Genomic DNA, 21,407 nt, shown 5'->3' with positions numbered 1-21,407 from the left:
CTTTTCGTAGCAGATATGTAGCAATAGTGGAATCAAATTAAGACTTTTGATAAAGTATGGATGCTATGGGAGAATCGCTGGTGGTCCTGAATTTGATCAAAATGCTACTTCTGTGAAAGGAGAGAAGATGTTTAAAAATCAATAAGCTCTAACCAATAAGGTCATTTGTCCACAGTGTAATTGATTGTGGACTCTCTGAGAAGCAGCTCCTTCAGTTGCATGGTGAATGCAAGGTTAGAAAGGCATGTTTAAGGCATTGATGACATAACTCTGAATATTTACTGAATGTGCCTGATTTAGAAGCATGACTCCCTTACACAGTGATTTTGCAGCATTACAGAGACTCCTATGAATATCTCGGCCTGTGATTGGTCATGGGCAGCCTCTTTTGTTAAGGAGAGTAATTCATCACTCATTTCCTGCTCCTCTTGGTGACCTGGTGGCTTTCCCACAGGTCTAATGATCCAGTAAGTCGGGAGGAGGAGGAGGAGGAGGGCGGAAGGTATTTTTCAAATATTGTTGGGAACAGCGGGAAGTCTCAATGTGGCGCTCTACTGGGAGCAGGCACACTTCGGAGTGTGTCAGATTGATCTGACCAAGATTCCCCACTTAGTATGACTCTGTGTGATCAGTGTCGCCACTGTGACAATGGAGTTATTGTAGTGAGGAAAAAACTACTACAGTACATGACACATCGGAGACGTTACTGACCCGGAACGACCGTTTCCTAAAACAGCGATTGCTAAAGAGTGCTTGAGTGTACTGCTGGGACACATTAAGTGTCTCATTCAGAGCACTGGCCTGGCTTGATTAGGACTGTACTCATTTTGCATGTTTTACACCATTAACTGCAATCTCTGGGTATTTCCATGACAGGCTAGATTTTCCAAAATATACCCTAGGATTATAGATTGATGAATGTGTTTTTCCTGCTGACTAGGTGGACCTTTATTTGTAGTTCATGCCAGGACAATATGAAGATCAACCCAGCTTGATATAAGTAATTCATCTCAGTGATTTTTTGGCTGGTTCATGTTTTTCTTGTCAACGCTGAGTGATCATGAACTTGAGTACAATGTTGTTTAAAAAGTGCTTTTTATATGGTGTTGCAAACATTTAACCTGGAAGACAATTTATTGCTACTGTGGAGAAGATAATGTGAAAATTGTTGCTTTTTTTCACTTTCCTGCATCAGATTTTCATGTCTTGTTTGTCAGAGGTCCAAAAAAAACAAAAAACAGCCACATAACACCAACAAGAAAGTGTTTCAAAACAAATTCTGCTCTCAGCTACACTAATAAAATAACTAGAATGAAAAACCAAATGTTCACTGTGAAGAATTACTTATTCCAAGTGTTTGAAGTCTCTGCAAGTAGATTTCTTTTAGACGATTTGTAAATGAGACAATGCTGACTTGAAGGCAGGATATCAAACATTTACATCACTGCAGACAATAATATAAATGTTTACATGATTGGTAGTTAAACATGCAAAACCCCTGGTGAAATGGTTAATCCTCACTCCCTAAAATCATGATCATTATATCATAATAATGGTAACACTTTGTATCAAGTTACCCATATTTACAATTAACTAGGTGCTGCTAGTCTGCTTATAGGCAACATAGTGGCTTTTTATTAGTCATTGTAAAGCACTTATTAATGCCTTATTCTGCATGACCATTTCTGCAACTACAAGGCCATCAAAGGTTTTCCCTCCTCCATCTCCTAATTGCTGCTTATTGATAATAAAGAGGTTGTTGTACATGAATTACGATATTAATAACCTAACTCTAACCCTTAGTTAATTAGTGCTTTATAATGACTAATAAATAGCCAATATGCATGCAAATAAGCATCTAGTTAATGATGAATATGTGTTCCTTAATATTAACTGTTACCATAATAATTCACGTGTAGCAGGTTTCTTAACTAAAGTGCATTACAGAAAAATAAAAATAAATATATATTAAATGAATAATCAGGTGCGTACCACTGATCAATGACAGGTAACACTGACACTGAATGTATCATTTGTCTGTTACATATTTGAATGTTAGTCTCGTATGTGTTGCAGCTATCAAGATGCTGATTTTGATGTGTATTACAGTGTTCTGCTGGTTCCATCACGTTGTCTTGTTTTTATGCCTGTTATGTGACACTGACCAAAATGTGACCATCTGTCAGCTTTGGAATCAATTTGAACCTTAAACCTAAAATTCAGAACGATATTTAACAGAAAGGCCATAAAATTTAGAGCTTCCTTGAATAAAATCTCTGCTTTGTTCATCTTCTGATTTCAGTCCATCTAAACATGTGTAAACTGGTTAACCTTCATCCTCAGTTTGTGGCCACTTTACATATTTTGTTCTGTGTCACAACAAATGTTCTGTGTATGTTGTAAAACACTAATGTCTTGTTTTCGAATAATCACTCATTGATTACATGGACAACAAAAGAATCTGAATGCCAGTAAGTATAATTGTATGCATCTCTGTCTCACAGAATTTCTCCCCTGAGTTTTCCTACTCAATTATTGAGATTATTTTCTAGCTGTTACACTCCGTTTGTACTTAAACCCCTGCACCTTACCTTCCTTTTGTTCTCATGGTTTTTGTTTTTCTCTATTTCTTTTGATCTGTCCTTTACCTCTCGGGTAGTTTCATGTTTTTTTTTTCAGTTTTTGGATGTATTTGCATTTGTTAGCTTGAAGTATTTTGCACATTTTAATCATGGGAAACTTTTTGTGTTTTAATCAAATGACATTGTAAATTCACAGAAAAGGTCTGTCCTTTTCTTGCAACTTTTACTTTTTTAATGTTCTTTTCTATAATTGGTTTGCTAAATGGACAATAGTTTTGATGTTTCTTGTCAACAATTCCTTACATTTAGGCCTGTTGCTGCCCCTTATTGATATGAATCATATTATGGTCCTTAGTGGGAGGAGAAGACCCTACCTATACAGGAAACGAGCCATCCACAGAGGCCGACCGAACTTCCCAGAGGAGGCCGAAGGTGCAACAGGGGCCGCAGACGAACAGCCCCTCAATGGCTCCAGCGCCTTCTCCAACCGCCGCGAGAGGAGGAGGAAGGTTAACATGTCAGTGTGGGAGCAGAGAGCCAACCAGCTACGCAAACGTCGCCAGATGGCAAGCAGAGAGGAGCTGTTTGGCAGCCCTACGGAGGACACCATCGAAACTCCCACTACCACCCACCACGCCACCACCCTCTCCCCAGAGGCCAGCCCGGCTCACCTACCCGAGTCTCCCATGTCTGTGGGGATGCCCCTCCCCGAGCCCCCCATGTCCATCTCCATCCCCATCCCTGAGCCTCCGGAGGCCGAACCTCTGGTTAACCTGGGTGAGGAGAAAACAGGAGGAGCTAACCACCGGACGACAGGCGGGGGCAGGCACAGGATGGCCCGCAAGTTCAGACCCAGCCAGGGGCCGGAGGAAGGGGCGCGACACAGACGGCACCGTCACCGCGAAGCTCGCCCCGAGGCCAAGAGTCTGGACTGTGCCCAGTCGCCCCATGAGGTGCCGCAAGTCAGACGGTCGCTCAGCCAGGAGAGGAAGATACTGGACGAGCGGGAAGAGAAGGAAGAAAGAGTGGAGAAAGAGAAAGCAGAGGGAGAAGGAGAGTCAGGCCAAGATGACTGTGGAACATGCATCATCAACCCGTATGCAGAAGTTGGAGAAGACTGTAGAAGGTAAGGCTGTTCTCATGTATTCCTCAATGAAGAGATTTCTGGAGAGGAATTACTGTATGTGGTTCAACACTCTACCTTTATATTTTATGCTATTATGATATGCCATTTTAGCTGAAGTGTCACTGAATATAGGCTTTAGAAGTCTTGGTTAGACAAATTGAGCAAGTGTTTTCAAATGTTACTGCCTTTTTAGTACAAAATATCTCCCTTTTTTTCCCTTTAAGGATGTTAGAATCACAAAGAGGGAATTATATAAAGCGGTGCAGCTTTCAAAGACATACACTTCTTTTGTTCAACTGCTGAGGTCTCATATCAGCATTTTTTAACAGAGCCAGGACGGTGGATCTGCTACTTTGTGCTCAGTGCTAACAGTGGCATGCTAACAAGCTAGTGACAGTTCTGACATGCTGATGTTTAGCAGGTTTGATGTTTACCATTTGTTCATCATCACAGTGTCGTATGTTGGCATGCTAACATTAGCACTAACCACAAAGTACTGAGGCTGATGAGGATGTCATTAGTTTTGCAGATGTTTGGTTGGACAGATTGAAATTTTAGGAAAACATGTAAATCATCCTGAGGGGGTCATGTGCCTCTGCACCAAATTTCTTGGTAATCCATTCAATAGTTTTTGAGACATTTCAGTCAAAAATGGGCAGAAGTGGTTGACTGATCAACCATGCTGCTAAAAACAGGGAGATTTTCAAGGGAAGATGCACAATAACATTTTAGAAGAAATGGACATTTAGCAGATAGTTATACAACAAGAAAAGAGTTGAGTATACTAGAGATTTTGAGAGATTTTGTACAGTAATTTCCAAAAATTCCATGTTTCCATCCCTGTTTCAGAACTGCCCTGCCTGGCGCTGACATTCCCGATCCTCCTCAGTGTAAACAGTTGGACTGTACCTGGTCCGAGCAGGGCGGGGGGCACACAGACCAGAACATCCCAGTTGAGCCCGCCTTAGAGGCCACAGAGTTCACTGTGAGGGCCATGGAGTCTGACAGCCGCCCGGTCTCCATCAAACGTAACAAGTCCAACCTGGAGGGAAGCGTGGCGATTGAAATGTCTGCACAGCCGCTACTGGAGCTCACACCTATGACAGGTAACACTGTGACCGCCTCTCACTGCAGTCACACTCCTTTGCTGTGCATCACAGAGTGGGATTTAGCGTCAGTATCACTCTGGATGACCTTGTGTAGGTGTTTCTGACATCTGATAAGAGTGCCACTCATGCAGTCTTTTTCTGATGTGTCCATTGTGCCGGTGAACGACTTTGTTCTTTCTTAAATTCAGCTGTTCATGTACAGCTTAAACATTTTATTCTTTTCTCTTGGGCCTCTGTCGGGGTTTTAGTGAACAATAAAGAGTTGGAGGCATACCACTCTGACCAAAGAGACGAGGAGACGGAGGAGGAGGAGGAGGAGGAACCTCCACCTCCCCCCAAACGTGTAGCTCCAGACAGCATGTTCATCTTCAAAGCCTCCAACCCGTAAGATGCCATGAAATCCACTAAATCACTGATTATTAATGAAATGCAGCAGTATTTGCTTTTTGGGCAATTTGTGCGTGCTCTTTCATCAACCCCAACAATTGACATCTTCCCCTTCATTGATCCGCAGTATCAGGAGGATCTGTCACTACGTGGTGACTCTGCGCTACTTTGAGATGACCATCCTCCTCGTGATCGTGGCGAGCAGCATTGCACTGGCTGCCGAGGACCCAGTGTGCACCAATTCAGACAGAAACAAGGTCAGATCAAAATACATCTCTCTTAGAAGTGTCTGTATGATGTCACAGTAAGCAGAAACCCTTTACCAGCTGCAACAAGATCCTACTGGAGTGCATCGTAGGTGAGTTAAAGAGCTGTTAGACTAAAGGCCAGGGAAGGCTCAAAGCACTAGATGAAGTTTGTTGACGTCTTTGTTGTTAAATAACTGCCATTGCCCATGAAAATCTGATGTGACTCAGGCAGAAATAATGTTAATCTATTCAAGTTTTATTCACATTAGGTTTAGTCATGTTCGCTGGCTTCCTTCTTCACTGTCTGACATAGCTGTACGGAGCAGTTAAAAGGTGGTTGGAAAGCCTGCCATCATAGACAAAGACATGGCGTATTAATTGTTCAAATGTGGGTAAAGGCGCACGGTTTTAGGACGGTCTCTTCTCAAAGCCATTCCTAGTGTTGCACTCATTTCTACATTGTGTGAGGAATCAAAAAAGATAGCTTGAGAGAGAGGTTCAAATAGTCAAGATAATTTTATGTACAGTATAGAGCCTAATATCATAAATCACAGATTTACCTGAAGGGTTAGGGTTAGGGTTAGAAAAAATCAATTCAAAATATGAATTTGCTCATTGAAAATTCTCCCGATGAAATTTTAGCTTTCAGGTTTACTGTTTGATCTCAAGTTGACATAACACTGCCAGCAACAATGTGTCATGACACATTTGGTCTCACGCACATACAAGGTGAGAATCGGCAGCTTTGCCTGGGAAATAGCTGTGCAGTTTGTTTTTCGCAGCTTTTCACGACTCAGTATCATGGAAAGTGTCAAGAGTGACCAAATAAGCACAGACCAGTAAACTACACAGTGTCTGGCTTTAGAGTGAGAGACAGACAGAGTGAAGATCGTCCGCTAATGCTATTGCTATAGTTAGCATCCCTGGCTGGCTACTCAGCGCAGACGAAAAATATGACGCATTAAAGGACACCGTAAAGTCACTATCAACAAATCCGTGTCAAAATCAGCAGCAGAAGAGCTAGTTTGCTGTTAGCTCTTCGCAGCCAGTGGGTAGCAGAGTCTCGTGGTGAGTTTGGCTAACGGAGCTAATGTGACCAACAGAGCAACGGAGCCAATAAAGCTACAAGGGCTAACAGCTAAGGGAGCTAAACATACAGTAGGACTGTAAGATGAATCATTTGATTGGTCAAAATAATTGGAAGCTAATTTTCTTGCCATCAACTAATTGATTAATTGTTAATCAGCTCTACTCAAACCAGGCAGAATGCAAGTTTTTTGGGGATAAAGGATCAAATCCTTGAAGAGATATTTTATGTTCTCTTTGTAAACCTTAACTGGAAGAGACAGGTCTCTTTTATATAGAGGGAGATATTTTCATTCTATCATTTCCTGTTAGCATTAAAGCGGCTGATTTTTACACAGTGAGAATTCGTATGCAGAACATCAGTATAGAATTGTTGGGCTGTAATAGGGATTTAGAACACACAGTATGCACCCTCAGTCTTTTTTGATAGATAATTTTTTTTTTGTATGTTATATGTTTGTAAATTATGCAGGTCCTGCGATATTTTGATTATGTCTTCACTGGAGTGTTCACCTTTGAAATGATCATCAAGGTACGTGACTGAAACGTATATTTTCTCCACCTCGACAAAATCACATCCCACTTTGAAAGAATTCAACTTGCTCGAGACATACTCGGAGGTGCTTTGGTCCCTGTGTGTATTTAACGTGTCCGTGTGGGCGTGTGTTTGTCCTCCAGATGATAGACCAGGGTCTCATTCTGCACGATGGCTCTTATTTCCGAGACATGTGGAACATCCTGGACTTCATCGTGGTGGTGGGAGCTCTGATTGCCTTTGCTCTAACGTGAGTCACTATATATTGCTGCCTGCCGATGACTAATGACTGACTCACTGCAGCAAATCGTTTTTCTGAGCATACAGTATTGTTATAAAAGACCTTCCCTCCAAGTCATTTGAAATTGCGGTCTGCTTCATTGACAAAGGGGCAGTACAAAAACTGCATATATGGAGGCATGTACGGTCCTGTGCAGCGTGTAACTCAGATTTAAATGTCACCACTGTCCTACAACAAGGGAAAAAGATGGATTTCTGCGTAATTCTGGGTTAGGTGTCCCGACTGATGCTAAAAACCTCTTCAGTATTTCTTTCTGTTGTTGTTCGTGTGACAGATAACTTAGCAAACCTTTCGTGCCTATCGTTGTACTGTAGAGGACTGTACTGTATGTTGATTTCTCTGTTGTGAATATAGCTGTGATCCTCTGAGCTTTGCTCACGGTGTATCTCTCTTTATGCCTCAATTTTTCTCTGTTGTTCCTGTGGATTTTGTCACTGTTGGTGCTACCAGGAATGTGATGGGGTAAAAATTTCAGTCACACTAAATGTAAACGTCTCCCATAAGCTTCTCATATATTTCTTTTATTTTCATGTGTGTGGTTTTTCATTGTGTCTTTGAGATCTCACCAAACTGCGAAGTCTGTCAGGTATCAGGGTGGAATGTCTGATAATTAGGGCACACTAATAAATAATTTCTGCCCTTACTTAATGATATATACCTTCATATTACCTGGTTTGTCGGCTCAAATTATTGATTTTTGTTTTGTAATTCATTGAAAAAAATCTCTTATTCTGTAAAATGAACACATTGTTGTGTGTGTCCAGGTATTTTGGTTCAAATGACACACATACAGCTCAAGATTGAGTTTCATACAAGGACAAGGACAAATAGAATGAATACTATAAATCATTGCTAAATTTGGTTATTTAAGAGCAGCTTCTCAGAAAAAACAGCTTCTATAATAATTAACCAGTGAAAACCTAATGCTATTAGACTAATTTGATGGAGTTAAGTAATATTAAGGTGTAATTTCATGATTTGAGAACACTAATTATAAATGCAACTGAATTTATTACACTTTCTTTGCTTGCAAATACTTAAATTAAGGGTACAAATTGCACAAATTATCAACATTTTTACTTTTGACACCTGCGGGACTCTGTACAAACACGGTCCAGGTGAAGTTCTGTGTTTCAGTGTGTTTTTTTGTTATGCACTTGTGTTGACATTTTGCTTTTACTCTGTTATTCCTTTTTCACTGTTTTAAATGTATCTTTGCCACATGTCCTTGTGCGTAAGTTGGAGTGCACAACTACGTTCCCAAGCGCTGTATTTCAATGTCAACAGAAACAACAAAGGCCGAGACATCAAGACAATAAAGTCCCTCAGAGTTTTGAGAGTTCTGCGGCCTCTTAAAACCATCAAGAGGCTTCCTAAACTCAAGGTACGACATAAACATCTGCAAACACTCTCCAGTATTTTGGTTTTTGGTGTTATTTCACAGATCCGTGACAGATCGTGCTTGCTTTGCCGCCCCTTCTGTCTTCTCTACAGGCTGTTTTTGACTGTGTGGTCACATCCCTGAAGAACGTCTTCAACATCCTCATTGTGTACCAGCTCTTCATGTTCATCTTCGCTGTCATTGCGGTGCAGCTCTTCAAGGGGAAGTTCTTCTACTGCACTGACAGCTCCATGAATACAGAGAAGGAATGCCAGTAAGTGGATAGTATATCTAAACCAGTGGTGGAAGAAGTACTAAAATCTTTTACTTCAGTATAAATAGCAGAACCACAGTGGAGAAATGTCCTGTTACAAGTAAAAGTCCTGCATTCAATATTTTCTTGAGTAAAAGTACAAAAGTCTTTGCACCAAAATAAAAGAAAAAGTCCTCATTATGCAGAATGGCGCATGTCAGAATGATTTGTATTATATTGCCTGATTATAATTAATGATGCATTAATGTGTTCATCACTTTAATGTTGCAGCTGGTAAAGGTGGAGCTGATTTTAATCACTCCATGCTCTGCTGGGTAGCTTGTGAATTTCCCTCTGGGGATCAATAAAGTTGGATCTTAATATATAATAATACATAGTCATCATTTATTTCTTAATTATATTTTGTATTAATGATATGAATCTGCAAAGTGACTAAAGCTATCAAATAGATGTAGTGGAGTAAAAAGTCTAATTTTTACCTCTTAAATGTAGTTGAGTACAAAGTATGAATAAGCTCCTGTAAAGTTCCACCGCTGATCTTAACCTCTCTCACAGTTCAAGCCTCTCAGCACCTTTGCTAGTGTTTGGAATAATTACATCCCTAAATATCCTCCATGGATCCAGTCCGACATGTACACTACACTAAATGACAAGCTTAGCAAAATAGCTTAGCTTAGCATAAATACAGGAAAAAGGTAAAAGTAGAAATTCACCTAACAGCACCTCTAAAGCTCACTAATTAAACGTATCTTGTTTCTTTATCCACCTTTATAGAGAACTTCAGTGAAAACCCAAACAACTTGCCAGCCTGAAGTAGCAATAAAACCAAAACACCTAAATCAAATTACTTGTACAAAAAAATTACATACATAAACATAAAAGACCGGAGAGCAGGAAACAAAGGGACATTTCTCTTTTCTTAAACGTTCTGTCAAGAAATTCACGACATTTCAATACAACTAAGGAATAAGTAGATTCAAAAAATGTAATTGATGTATGACGTACGTAAGAGAGGTGACAGATGGACAAATCCTTGCTCATGATGCAGAGACTCTGAGTGTGAGCAGCAGCTCCTCAGTCTTGATGTACAGTAGCAGCAGATGGCCTGTGATTGGCTGCAGATCCCCAGATTCACCAGTTAATAGTACGCGGGTTAGGGATATATCTTCCTGTTCATTAAAACTGCTGGTTCAGTCAGTGAGTTAAGTGAATCTATGACCTCTGGGCCGCTCTGTTCCCTGCAGAGGCTACTACATTGACTACAGCAGAGACAAAAAGGAGGTGAAGAGGAGAGAGTGGAGGAGACACGAGTTTCACTACGACAACGTCTGCTGGGCCCTCCTCACGCTCTTCACCGTCTCCACTGGAGAGGGATGGCCTCAGTAAGTAGACTTTCACTCAGACCAACAGTTTCAGCTCCAAATGGTCTTTTTGATTGGATTATTATATAAACCACTGAACTACACAATTTCCCCCTTCAAAAATTGTCATTTCAGGGATGGTAATGTTAGTAATTTTGGTCTTAATTGCCTAAAAAGATAACTGAGCTCTCCGTTCTGTTTTCCCTGCCAGGGTCCTGCAGCACTCTACCGATGTCACAGAGGAGAACATGGGGCCGAGTCGAGGGAACCGGATGGAGATGTCTGTCTTCTACGTGGTCTACTTTGTGGTCTTCCCGTTCTTCTTCGTCAACATCTTTGTGGCTCTCATCATCATCACCTTCCAGGAGCAGGGCGACAAGATGATTCAGGAGTGCAGTCTGGAGAAGAACGAGGTGCGGTGAGCGGTGAAACGTTCACACACACATATTTGTGTATTTTTAAAGATCTTCAGCTCTACGTGTATGTTTCGTTGAATTTCTCTCCATCAGAGGGCTTGCATCGACTTCGCCATCAGCGCCAAGCCGATGACCCGCTACATGCCCCAGAACAGACAGACCTTCCAGTACAGACTGTGGCACTTTGTGGCGTCGCCATCTTTTGAGTACACGGTGCTTGTCATGATCGCTCTCAACACGGTGGTCCTCATGATGAAGGTAGAGCAGCGCTCGTTCAGCAGTAGTGGAACAGTAGACAGACGACCTTGTATTTATCATGTTTGCATGTTTGAGTGCTTGAGATAAATAATCCATGACAATAAATCTTTGGTCTTCAGACAATCTTGTTTGTTTTCTTCAGCATGCAGTAATTTATTGTGAGTAAAGGATAGTTTTGTACAAATTCAGCTTTAGTCAGGGCTCTGACTCAACTCGCAACTTTTTTGTGTCGTACTTACGATAGTTTTCACACTATTTGTTTTTCCTGTTCAATGAGGAATTATGAGCAACATTTTGGGTGAATTCACTTTAGGTTTTACCTCCAAACAAAGTGGTTTAGGTCATCGGGCTAAACTGTTTAATTCTTAATGATGTGCGGCTTTCCTTCCTAAGAGTAGGTGCTCTTTTAAAAAAAATCTGTCGTGTTGCGTTCAAAGACACCACCACATTAGAGACTTGAGACATAAATCCTAAAAACAAAACATTTGAGGCAGAGAATCCACAAAATTACCACACTTCTTTTCACAATAATCATGTTTGTGTATTGTTTGTCAGAGGTTTGATTGACACCAGACTTCCCACCAGAAATCATGCTTTTTTCTCACAAATCATAATTACTGGAATGTCCAAGAACAAACAAGCGAATCTGTCTTTATGAACGGTGAAAGTGTGCGTGGAAGTCATCTACCTAAATATAATGAATAAATTCAAAGTGGTCAGTAACAGTGGTGTCGTTTTAAATGTTTGACCCTTTGTTCTCTTTCCCGTCAGTACTACTCGGCCCCAACAGCCTACGACACCGTCCTGAAACACCTGAACACAGCCTTCACCGTCCTCTTCTCTCTGGAGTGTATACTCAAGATCATGGCGTTTGGTTTTGTGGTGAGTATTAAACACAAGTGAGCTGAAATCACCTCCAGCTCCAACAATAAAGCATGTGTCTATGATCAGCCAAATGGCTTCAATGATTTTCTTTTGCTGCAGAACTACTTTCGAGATACTTGGAATATTTTTGACTTCATCACTGTTCTTGGCAGCATCACGGAGATAATTGTGGATTTACAGGTAAGTTACTGCCAAGACACCAGTCGTTTTTCACAATGTTGTGATCCTCAATAGGAAAGACACAAATAAAAAGCTTCAAACGCAGCATTTTTTTCTTTCCGAGTTTCCTTGTGTGTTACGATCCTTGCCTCTAGACACAACTTAAGTCATGTTGTGATGATTTTCGCCATCTGTGCGCTGTGTACATCCCGTCTCTCCCGTCTGTCTGACACTCTCACCCTCCCTCCCTCCGTCTCGTGTCGCCCTCTCTCCATCCGTTTGCACGTTTGTCCCAGTCGGTGAACACCATCAACATGAGTTTCCTGAAGCTTTTCCGAGCGGCCAGGTTGATCAAGCTGCTCAGACAGGGTTACACCATCCGTATTCTGCTGTGGACCTTCGTTCAGTCTTTCAAGGTCAGACATTTTGACAATCGTCTTTCTCATCATTTAATTCCTCACACGAGGATGATGAAAGTACTTTTCAGGTAAATTCAGATTGTTGCGTTTGTGAGAAGTTTGAATTTTTGCTGTCTCTCCTTCCAACAGGCCCTTCCTTACGTCTGTCTTCTCATCGCTATGCTTTTCTTCATTTACGCCATAATTGGAATGCAGGTATCTTTTCATTCATTTATCACAAACAGCAAAACAGATCTTTGTAAATATCTGCTTATTCTGAATTTGATGCAGCAACACATTTCAAACAAGTTGGGACAGGAGCAACAAAAGACTCCAAATGGAACATTCCACAGGTAAACAGGTTGATTGGTAACAGGTGATAGCATCATGATTGGATATGAAAGGAGCATCCTGGAAAGCCTCAGGAAACAGGAAACAATTTGTTTGCAAATGACTGCATTCTGTTTTTATTTACGTTTTACACGGTGTCCCAACTTTTCTGGAATCTGGGTTGTAGCTGCACTGTTGCACATTCTTCACCTTTATTTTGTGAATATTATATGAGATAATTTAGACCATTTATGTGTGTGGTATTGATTTAGATCAGCTGCTTTCTTTTATCTATTTTTAATGTTTGCCTTTTTTTGAATGTATGGACCTTAGATTACAGCTGCCGTGGCAGATGCAGGTGGGGTTCCACTGAAATGAACAAAAGTGATTATTTTACTGAAGCCACCTGTTTTCTGCAGGTGTTTGGAAACATCAAGCTGAACGACGAGAGTCACATCAATCAACACAACAATTTTAAGACCTTTTTCAGTGCGCTGATGCTGCTCTTCAGGTGGGCTTATCAAAAAATATCCTCCAAGCTTGATGCCTTCAATTTCATTTGAGTGAAGGAGGGACGCTACAGGTGAAAATCTAGATTTTGGCCTAGAGAGCGCAGGTCTGTGATATCTATTAGTTAAATTTTTACCGTATTCGCCTGTAGCCCTCTTTCTAGACTTTTTGCCTAATGGATCTTAGTTTGACATCCACTGGATGTTTTTGTGTTTTTAAACCTCCAGGAGTGCGACAGGGGAGTCCTGGCAGGAGATTATGCTTTCGTGTCTATCGGGTCAGGAATGTGAACCAGACCCCTCCATCGCCCCCCTCACCATGTCTCCGGACCATGAGGGGGGCTGTGGGACCGACTTTGCTTACTGCTACTTTGTCTCATTCATCTTCTTCAGCTCCTTCCTGGTCAGGACTCAAACATCATTCTGTTTATGTATTTGTCAGTTTTTCTGCTTGATTGCACACCGATTTTCTTCTCATGTCCCTTTTAGATGCTAAATCTGTTCGTGGCTGTGATCATGGATAACTTTGAGTACCTGACAAGAGACTCCTCCATCCTGGGTCCCCACCACCTGGATGAGTTTGTTCGCATCTGGGGGGAGTATGATCGTCTGGCATGGTGAGATCGTATTGCTGCTGCACTTTTACATTTTTGCTTGCAGTTTCAAGCAGACCTGATCAGCATTCATGTTCCGTCTTTGACCAGCAGGGGGCCGTCAAAGAGTGTGAAATGTTACTGCACTGCAGTGAGCTGTCATGTTTAGCACAAGTTGATGAAATTCAAATCCAAAAGAGCATCCAGAGTTCACTGAGCAAAAGCCAACTTTCTTTTGCAAGAAAATGTCAGATGTTGCATACCAAGTAGAAGAAAAGGGAACTCGCTGTTTGTATCGTCTGTATCAGATCTGAGTTTTATTTCATTAACCGCTCCTCCCTGTGCTTCTGTTTCTTTGTATCTCCTCTCACTTATCACCTCGTTTTTGCCTACAAAGTGGTCGTATCCACTACACGGCCATGTATGAGATGTTAACCCACATGTCTCCTCCTCTGGGCCTGGGCAAAAAATGTCCTGCCAAGATCGCCTACAAGGTACTGAAAACTTTCTCACTTTTCTAAACACACAAGGGTTAGATGAGATGAAAAGTCAAGTGAAATCTTATTTATATCATATAAATCTATTATATTTGCTACAGAAAAGAGCAATACAAATGATAGATGGTGGCTTCAAGGCAACCAACAGACTTTTTATCAAGTCACGGGTAATGAAACCAAACCACTTAGTTGAGTTTTAAACTTTCAGTTGTGTTTACAGCCAAAAGCAAGCAGCATTATTGGTGGAAAATGTGCAGAAGCTGTTTCAGTGAAGATCAGCTGATGATGATCACAGAAGGGAATTTCATTTTAAAGCTCATTTTGCATGAACTGCATTAAAGCAGACGTGTGTTTGAGTGCGTCGAATCAAACTGTGGAGATCTCTGGGGAATCATTTCAAAGGTTGTTCATCAGTTATTCAGTTTAAGAAAATGCATAGACACCAAATAACTGGACGATGTGAACTTAATGAGTGAAGTTTATGTTTGATCTGCTTAAATGCTGTTCAAAGTATCAACAGACCATTTGGTGATTCACTTTGATAAGAAAATGAATGAATGAATCTCTCCTTGTTGTCTCTCAGAGGTTGGTGTTGATGAACATGCCTGTGGATGAGGACATGTCTGTCCACTTCACCTCCACCCTGATGTCACTCATCCGCACAGCTTTGGACATCAAAATAGCTAGAGGTCACTGATAAGCATGTGATGATTGTCATATGACATCTCAGGCTGTAACTAACGATTATTCATCAGCTGATTATTTGTGTGATAATCGATTAGTCCTTTGATCTATAAAATGTCAGAATATTGTGAAAATGTCCAAGGTGAAGTCTTCAGATTGCCAGCAAACCAAAACTCCAAAGTATTCAATTTGCTTTCATAGAACAAACTCATCAGATCCTCACAGTATGCTTGAAAAATGACTTAAATGATGAATCAAATATCAAATTATTTGATAATCAATAATCGTCTAATAGTTTCAGCTTTGATGGCAGAAATATAGCGCATGCTGTTTGTCAGAGTGGCTGAATGTGGATGTTTATCACAGGTGGTGAGGACCGCATCGGGCTGGATAGCGAACTGCAAAAAGAGATCAGCATCATTTGGCCCTATCTGCCCCAGAAGACCTTGGACCTACTGGTACCTATCAACAAAGGTCTGACTCTAACTACGGAGGAAATACTCAATATAATGCAGAGAGACAGGCAGGAACAGCTAATGTTGCATCTCTGCCCTCACAGATACAGACATGACAGTGGGGAAGATCTACGCCTCCATGATGATCATGGACTACTTCAAACAGAACAAAGCCAAGAAGCTCCGGCAACAACTCGAAGCTCAGGTCAGCCCTGCATGCTGCTATGAACTTTCTTGCACCTAAATATATTTCTCACACCGTTTTGCAGTTATATATTCAAAGAAAAAGAGATACGTGATAAATGATATGTGATGAAATAACAGTCTCCGTGAAAGCAATGTCCATCCTCACATGACAGGGTCTGCTATAATAAGTATTATGCCTCACTTTAAAGGCACAGTTTGATTAATTATATGAAGAAACAACAAGAAAACCTCTAAATTGGTAGATATAATAGCCATGATAGCTAGCAAACAAGCACAACATAGAAAGAAAAAAAAAGAAAACTGCATGGAAAAAAGGAAAGTTCCCCCAGAGCGGTGTACATACAGGGAGGAAGTGCAGGTGTGTTTCCTTGATGTCTTCTTTTGGCCCTAGACTCTATTCTTATATTTGGCCTGTGCGACATGAAAATTAAACTGAAATGAAGGCCTCTGACCTGCGTTTGGCTTGTCATGTTTTCATTTCTCTCATCTCAGAAGAGTAACTTAATGTTCAAGCGTCTGGACGCCTCCACCCTCCCCGAGGACATTCTGTCCAACACCCAGACGCTGCCGATGATGGCCCACAGCGCTGGCTCGGCCCTGTGAGTCCGTGCACCTGTGCAGATTTGTCGCATTTGTTCTCTCTGTTTGCGTGTTTGTTTACTTGTTTCTGTCTGTTCGGACACAGGACCAGGGGAGGCTTCGTGGCTTTGAGCCCCATCTCACCCCAGGAGCTATTTCTGCAGCCCATCAGCTCCGACATTGATGCCAGTGAACAGCAGAATCCGGTGAGAAAGCAGAACTAACATGAGCACACAGCCATTAATACCATCATCGTGTCTTACGGCAGTGGTTCTTAACCTTTTTTTACTTTTTTTACCCCTTTAAATTAAGCACTGTTGAGTCGTCGGAGGTTGTGTTCAGGTTGTGACCAGTTAAATGAAACAGCAAATTTTCCTTCTCAGAATGGTCTTTATTTGTTTTAGGGGTCAAATTAAAAAAATAGACATACTTTCACATTTATATTACAACCCTTAAAGCGCAACACACATCTGCGGTCGGTATCACCGTAATTGATAGCCATACACTGGGTGCATCATACAGACAGAAGAAGTTGCCATAGTGTAGAGAAGGGATGAGCTGGTTACTCTGATTTGATTGTTACAAGTCGTTTTTACAGATAATGTTTTTTCAATTGCAATTAGAAAAGCAAACTGTGGTGCGAAAACAGCCCGAAGCCACGTTTCAATATTCTCTGTGAGACACACACACACACACACACACACACACACACACACACACACACAACGTAAATGCTGTGCTAGACAGACCATCATTATAAAAAACACATTCAGCGCATCAAAAACATGATTCTGCTCCTCTATCAGCCGATCCATCATGGTTAAGCATCCCGCCCTGATGCAGGGTAATAGTAGGCTGCTGTGGATGAGGGCTCAGATGAGTGAGTCCACTTCAAATATGAAGTGCAGCTTGCACCAGGCGTTAGTTAGCCAATGTCACGCAAGCACAGACACTATCGCTGAAATCTTGCCCTCCGATGGAACGCACCAAACCTTCTCCCTTCTCTCCAGAATATTTTTACTACGAGATAATCATCCAAAACAGAGCCGTGACCAGCGGGTGTGCCCAGCCTGCCGGTGAAAACAGTGTGCCGCCGATGTGTGTTGCCCTTTAGAGTTATCGTGTGATCCCGTAACCATTCTCTTATAAGCGTTTATTGCAGTGTTTAACCCCACAGAAAAACGGTGTGGTCGTGCTTTAACGGATGACGTTGCTGTGACTTTTCTCAGTGCCTTGCAGAGCACGGCACCGCTGCTCCCTGTGCTCCTTGTCTTTCAGTCCTGTAGATGGTTGGAATAGCTAAGACAGATTGTCAAACTGTTGGTGTTTCGCTGTGTCTATGCTGTCTGGTTTTACTAGTCTACGTTGCCTGCTAGATGAATGATATGAAATGATTCTGAAATCCCCTCATGTTAGTGTTTGTTCTTACAGAGGAATGTGTCCGGGCCCTACACAGATGTTGTGCGGCTCTGTTTGTGTAGCTAAGACCTGAACGTGCATGATTGAATGTCCCTCCTAGCTGAAATATGGATTCCATCTTTCCCTGTTAACTGTCGTGTTTCTCGTCTACTCTCGCTCTTCTTCTCCACCCTTTGCTCCCCTCAACCTCACACTCTTTCTATCTCCTCCTTAAAGTCAGTTTTCCTGTTGCTAGTTGTTAACCTGTCCGTTTTTGGCTGGAATGGCTTCTGATTGGATGGCGATGGTGATGGCTATGATAGATGACCCTCAGTGATGAAATGGCTTGTCTGCCCTCCTCTCGCCTGAACTGGACCCTTCGTATATATCTATATAGAGGCAGTCCTGGCAGGGACGAGCCTGATTGGTGCGCTGTCTCTCCTTGCCCTCCTCTCTTGTTTCTGTACTCACTTAGGTGGGCGAGTGCAGTAGGGGGATTGAAGCCCCACTGGAGCTTCCGCTAGGGAGGGGCCTGTGTGTGCGGGCCTCTTCCATGCCCCGTCTGGCTGTAGAGTCACAGGTACACTCATCTTCCACGACACGGCCTCTGTGCTGGACCTTGAGGACTTCAGTGGCTGCATGGGCTGTAATGCCAAAGTGCCTTGTTCCTTACGTGCACGAGACCCCGAGAAGTTTAAAGCAGTAGAGTTTTGGCTTGTTTTTGCTCCTCTGGGAGTCTGATTAAGGCTCAAAGAACTGTTAAGATGGGATGTTTGAATGCTGATGTCTCCCCTTCTTACTTTGATCTCTTTTATCTCCAGAATAGAGGAAACTAAACCTAACAAGTCTATGAGGATGCAGTTTGTTTGTTTGTTTTTTTTTGCACTAACTTAAGCATGATTTTTTTTTTAAACTCTCTGCAATGGTCCACTTGTTTCTGCATTAAATAATCGGACAGGAATGACAGTATGTGTAATCTTTTCATTGTGTATGTACCTTGTGCTTGCATGTCTGTCTGTTTTGTTGCTGCATGTTTTTACATGAAAAGCAGGCGGAGGTTGCAAGTGGCTCCATGAAGCGTTCAGCCTCCACCGTCGCGGATCAGCGGGTGAACGGTCTTTGGCAGGAGGAGAAAAGCCCCGAGCGACTTTATCGACCTCGTCACAAGAGCTACAAGGCTGCTGGTTAGTCTTGCTCACCCGTTATTATCACATCAGTTTGTGTGCACGATATGTTGACCCCCCCCATATAATTTTTATAATGATGTTATTGGGATATTTTTCCCATATGGTGGAGTATTTATTTTATTTTTTACAATTAATTTATTTCCATTTACTTGTGTGGTTAGAGATGCTCTCCATACACTGCTATTGAGAAATGTTAATTGGCTGCCAGGCCGCACCTATTCTGGTCACAATGCCAATAAGAGGGAAATGTGTGTATTCTTGGTTTGTTGATGACACTTCATCCTAGATACTAGAAAGAAACGCAAGATGCTACGAGCCGTCTCTTTTTCTCTTTATCTGTCATTTTACTTTGCCTCCTCTCCTGAATGTCTTCCTTCTAGTTTCTCGGTCTGAGCACTGGCAGCATGGCGACAGGGAGCGCGGCCGGTCTAAGGAGCGCTGCCACCTGCTCTCCCCGGACACGTCTCGTTGTAACTCGGAGGAAAGAAGCTTGCAGCCCTCGCGATCCTCTAGTGCAGAGAGAGCTCACGCCCAAGATAAACAGGTAGGACAGGAAAACTCCGTCCAATGAACTGATTCAAGGACTTGGACAGCAGTGAAGAATAGTCAGAAATGAACAAGGCTTAAGAAAAACTAGAAAGTCTATAAAAGTGAATGCGCCAAATTTCCCCTACAAGTAGATTTTTTCGCATGTCAATCAGACTCTTCGCATTGTTTTATCATGAGATATGAGTATTTTTCTGATATCAATATATATCACAATCATTATGCATTCATTCATTCATTGACAAAAGGCCTTTGAAACTCATATTTAGCTTCACATTACAATTTGCAGGGAGTCAAAATCAAACAAAAGCAGCATATTATCATTATATACACAGATAGTGAATTGCAGCAAACTAAGAAATGTAAAAAGAATACATGTGATTTATCTGCTACATCTGATTTATGTCAAGAATAATGTTTTGCAGTACATCACTAGCTAAGAGTACTTGCTCCAGTTCAACTTTATACCTCAATTTAACCCTAAAACTACTAGTTAAGAGCACAAGTTTTGTAGTTCCAGTTTTCCAGTTGCCCTATCAAAGACAATCCACGACACCATTGTTTGTTCCATTTTTTCCTTTATACATGTCTCCAGGGCAACAGCTCGGACAGTCCAGTACCCTCCACCTCAGAATCCAGCACCCCCAGCGGCCGTCGACCTTCATCCCAGACCCCGACCCGCTCTCGCCCTCACATCACTTACTCCCCGCTCGTGTGTCGCACGCATCCCTCTGTCGGCGAAGACGAGGACGAACAAGGCAGCCCGGAGCCCGTGAGGCGGGGCAAGCCCACCTGGGAAACCCAAGAGGGGGGTGCAGGAGAAAGGGGGTGCGAGGCAGGCAGACACCCATCCCCACCTCGACGCTACCCCTCCGAGCCGTTCCTGGCCTCCCAAGAGGGCGACCACAGCCCAGACCCCTCCGGGCCCATGGAGACGTTGACCTTCGAGGCGGCCGTGGCCTGCAGCCTGGGACGCTCAAACACCATCAGCTCGGCCCGCCCGCGCTTGCGGACTGGCTGGCAGGTCCCCAACGGACATTTTCGGAAGCGCCTGGGGCAGACGACCTCCGTTGCAGGCTGCGATCCCCTCAGCGACACAGAGGAGGACGACAGGTGCTAGGGACAGGAGGCACAGCATGAGGGAGGAGGGGGAATCCCAGGGAGATGTTAGAGGACTCTGTATGCCTGTGCAGAGTCAAGGTTAATGTGACTCTTTTTGCATCAGTGCCATGAGCCCTCTGGATGTTGATAAAATGTGAACCCAAAACAAACGAAACAGAAAGAACAGTACTTCCTGAAACTGTAGTTGTCAATTCACACAGAACACTGACAATAAATAAGGTCTATTTCCTGACTTGTACTTGATGATAGAGAGTAATAATACATCTCAAATAGTCGCGGGATGCAGAAACTAAATGAATGGATCAAATTATGTCATTTGTGTCAATAGGTATTTCATTTCTGAAGATGTTCCTAAATGATTCAGTGTTGCTCTTAACAGTATTTATCTGTGGGGTGTGTGAATATGTAACTACATTTTCTTATAAAGTAATTGTTTTGTAAATACATTGTGATCATCACACCATTGCCATTTATGAGACCAGATCAATACAGGAAGCCATCACAAAGAGGCGATCTGATACTTTACCAGACAATGTGGATACTTATAAGTAACACTCAATAATGCTGGATTTTTTTACAGTATGAATGAATGTGCTGGGGAAAAAACTGCCTGATTTTCCCCGTCATTTTTCTTTTTGGTATTGAACATAATAAGTTGTGAGATATGAATACGGTAATAGAAAAGCATAGAAAAGATACTTATTTGTTATTTCACCCCGCGTTATTGTTAAATCATGCCTCCAACACACCTCAAACCTTTGAAATTTCTTAATTATCCTTCAAAACAGTCTGTT

General features: G+C 42.1%; 1 protein-coding gene across 1 annotated transcript in view; it reads left to right on the top strand.

Moving 5' to 3' along the window:
- Window positions 1-20,611, top strand: part of LOC121614526 (voltage-dependent R-type calcium channel subunit alpha-1E-like) — a 52,389-nt gene extending 31,778 nt beyond the window's left edge. The window contains exons 20-48 of the mRNA XM_041948436.1: window positions 2,938-3,708; window positions 4,558-4,814; window positions 5,066-5,201; window positions 5,332-5,461; window positions 7,011-7,070; window positions 7,217-7,323; window positions 7,825-7,836; window positions 8,662-8,758; window positions 8,869-9,029; window positions 10,274-10,411; window positions 10,602-10,803; window positions 10,900-11,064; window positions 11,836-11,946; window positions 12,049-12,129; window positions 12,405-12,524; window positions 12,657-12,722; window positions 13,256-13,347; window positions 13,574-13,748; window positions 13,835-13,962; window positions 14,336-14,432; window positions 15,019-15,124; window positions 15,486-15,593; window positions 15,679-15,779; window positions 16,274-16,380; window positions 16,467-16,566; window positions 18,234-18,338; window positions 18,810-18,942; window positions 19,326-19,489; window positions 20,087-20,611. Coding sequence (XP_041804370.1) covers window positions 2,938-3,708; window positions 4,558-4,814; window positions 5,066-5,201; window positions 5,332-5,461; window positions 7,011-7,070; window positions 7,217-7,323; window positions 7,825-7,836; window positions 8,662-8,758; window positions 8,869-9,029; window positions 10,274-10,411; window positions 10,602-10,803; window positions 10,900-11,064; window positions 11,836-11,946; window positions 12,049-12,129; window positions 12,405-12,524; window positions 12,657-12,722; window positions 13,256-13,347; window positions 13,574-13,748; window positions 13,835-13,962; window positions 14,336-14,432; window positions 15,019-15,124; window positions 15,486-15,593; window positions 15,679-15,779; window positions 16,274-16,380; window positions 16,467-16,566; window positions 18,234-18,338; window positions 18,810-18,942; window positions 19,326-19,489; window positions 20,087-20,611 — 4,555 coding nt within the window. The remainder of the gene's footprint in view (window positions 1-2,937; window positions 3,709-4,557; window positions 4,815-5,065; window positions 5,202-5,331; window positions 5,462-7,010; window positions 7,071-7,216; window positions 7,324-7,824; window positions 7,837-8,661; window positions 8,759-8,868; window positions 9,030-10,273; window positions 10,412-10,601; window positions 10,804-10,899; window positions 11,065-11,835; window positions 11,947-12,048; window positions 12,130-12,404; window positions 12,525-12,656; window positions 12,723-13,255; window positions 13,348-13,573; window positions 13,749-13,834; window positions 13,963-14,335; window positions 14,433-15,018; window positions 15,125-15,485; window positions 15,594-15,678; window positions 15,780-16,273; window positions 16,381-16,466; window positions 16,567-18,233; window positions 18,339-18,809; window positions 18,943-19,325; window positions 19,490-20,086) is intronic.
- The last annotated feature ends 796 nt before the right edge of the window (window positions 20,612-21,407 follow it).

Source organism: Chelmon rostratus, chromosome 12 (genome assembly GCF_017976325.1).
Source record: "Chelmon rostratus isolate fCheRos1 chromosome 12, fCheRos1.pri, whole genome shotgun sequence".
In the NCBI taxonomy this organism is placed as follows: Eukaryota; Metazoa; Chordata; class Actinopteri; order Chaetodontiformes; family Chaetodontidae; genus Chelmon; species Chelmon rostratus.
This window is presented reverse-complemented; position numbering and strand designations above follow the sequence as displayed.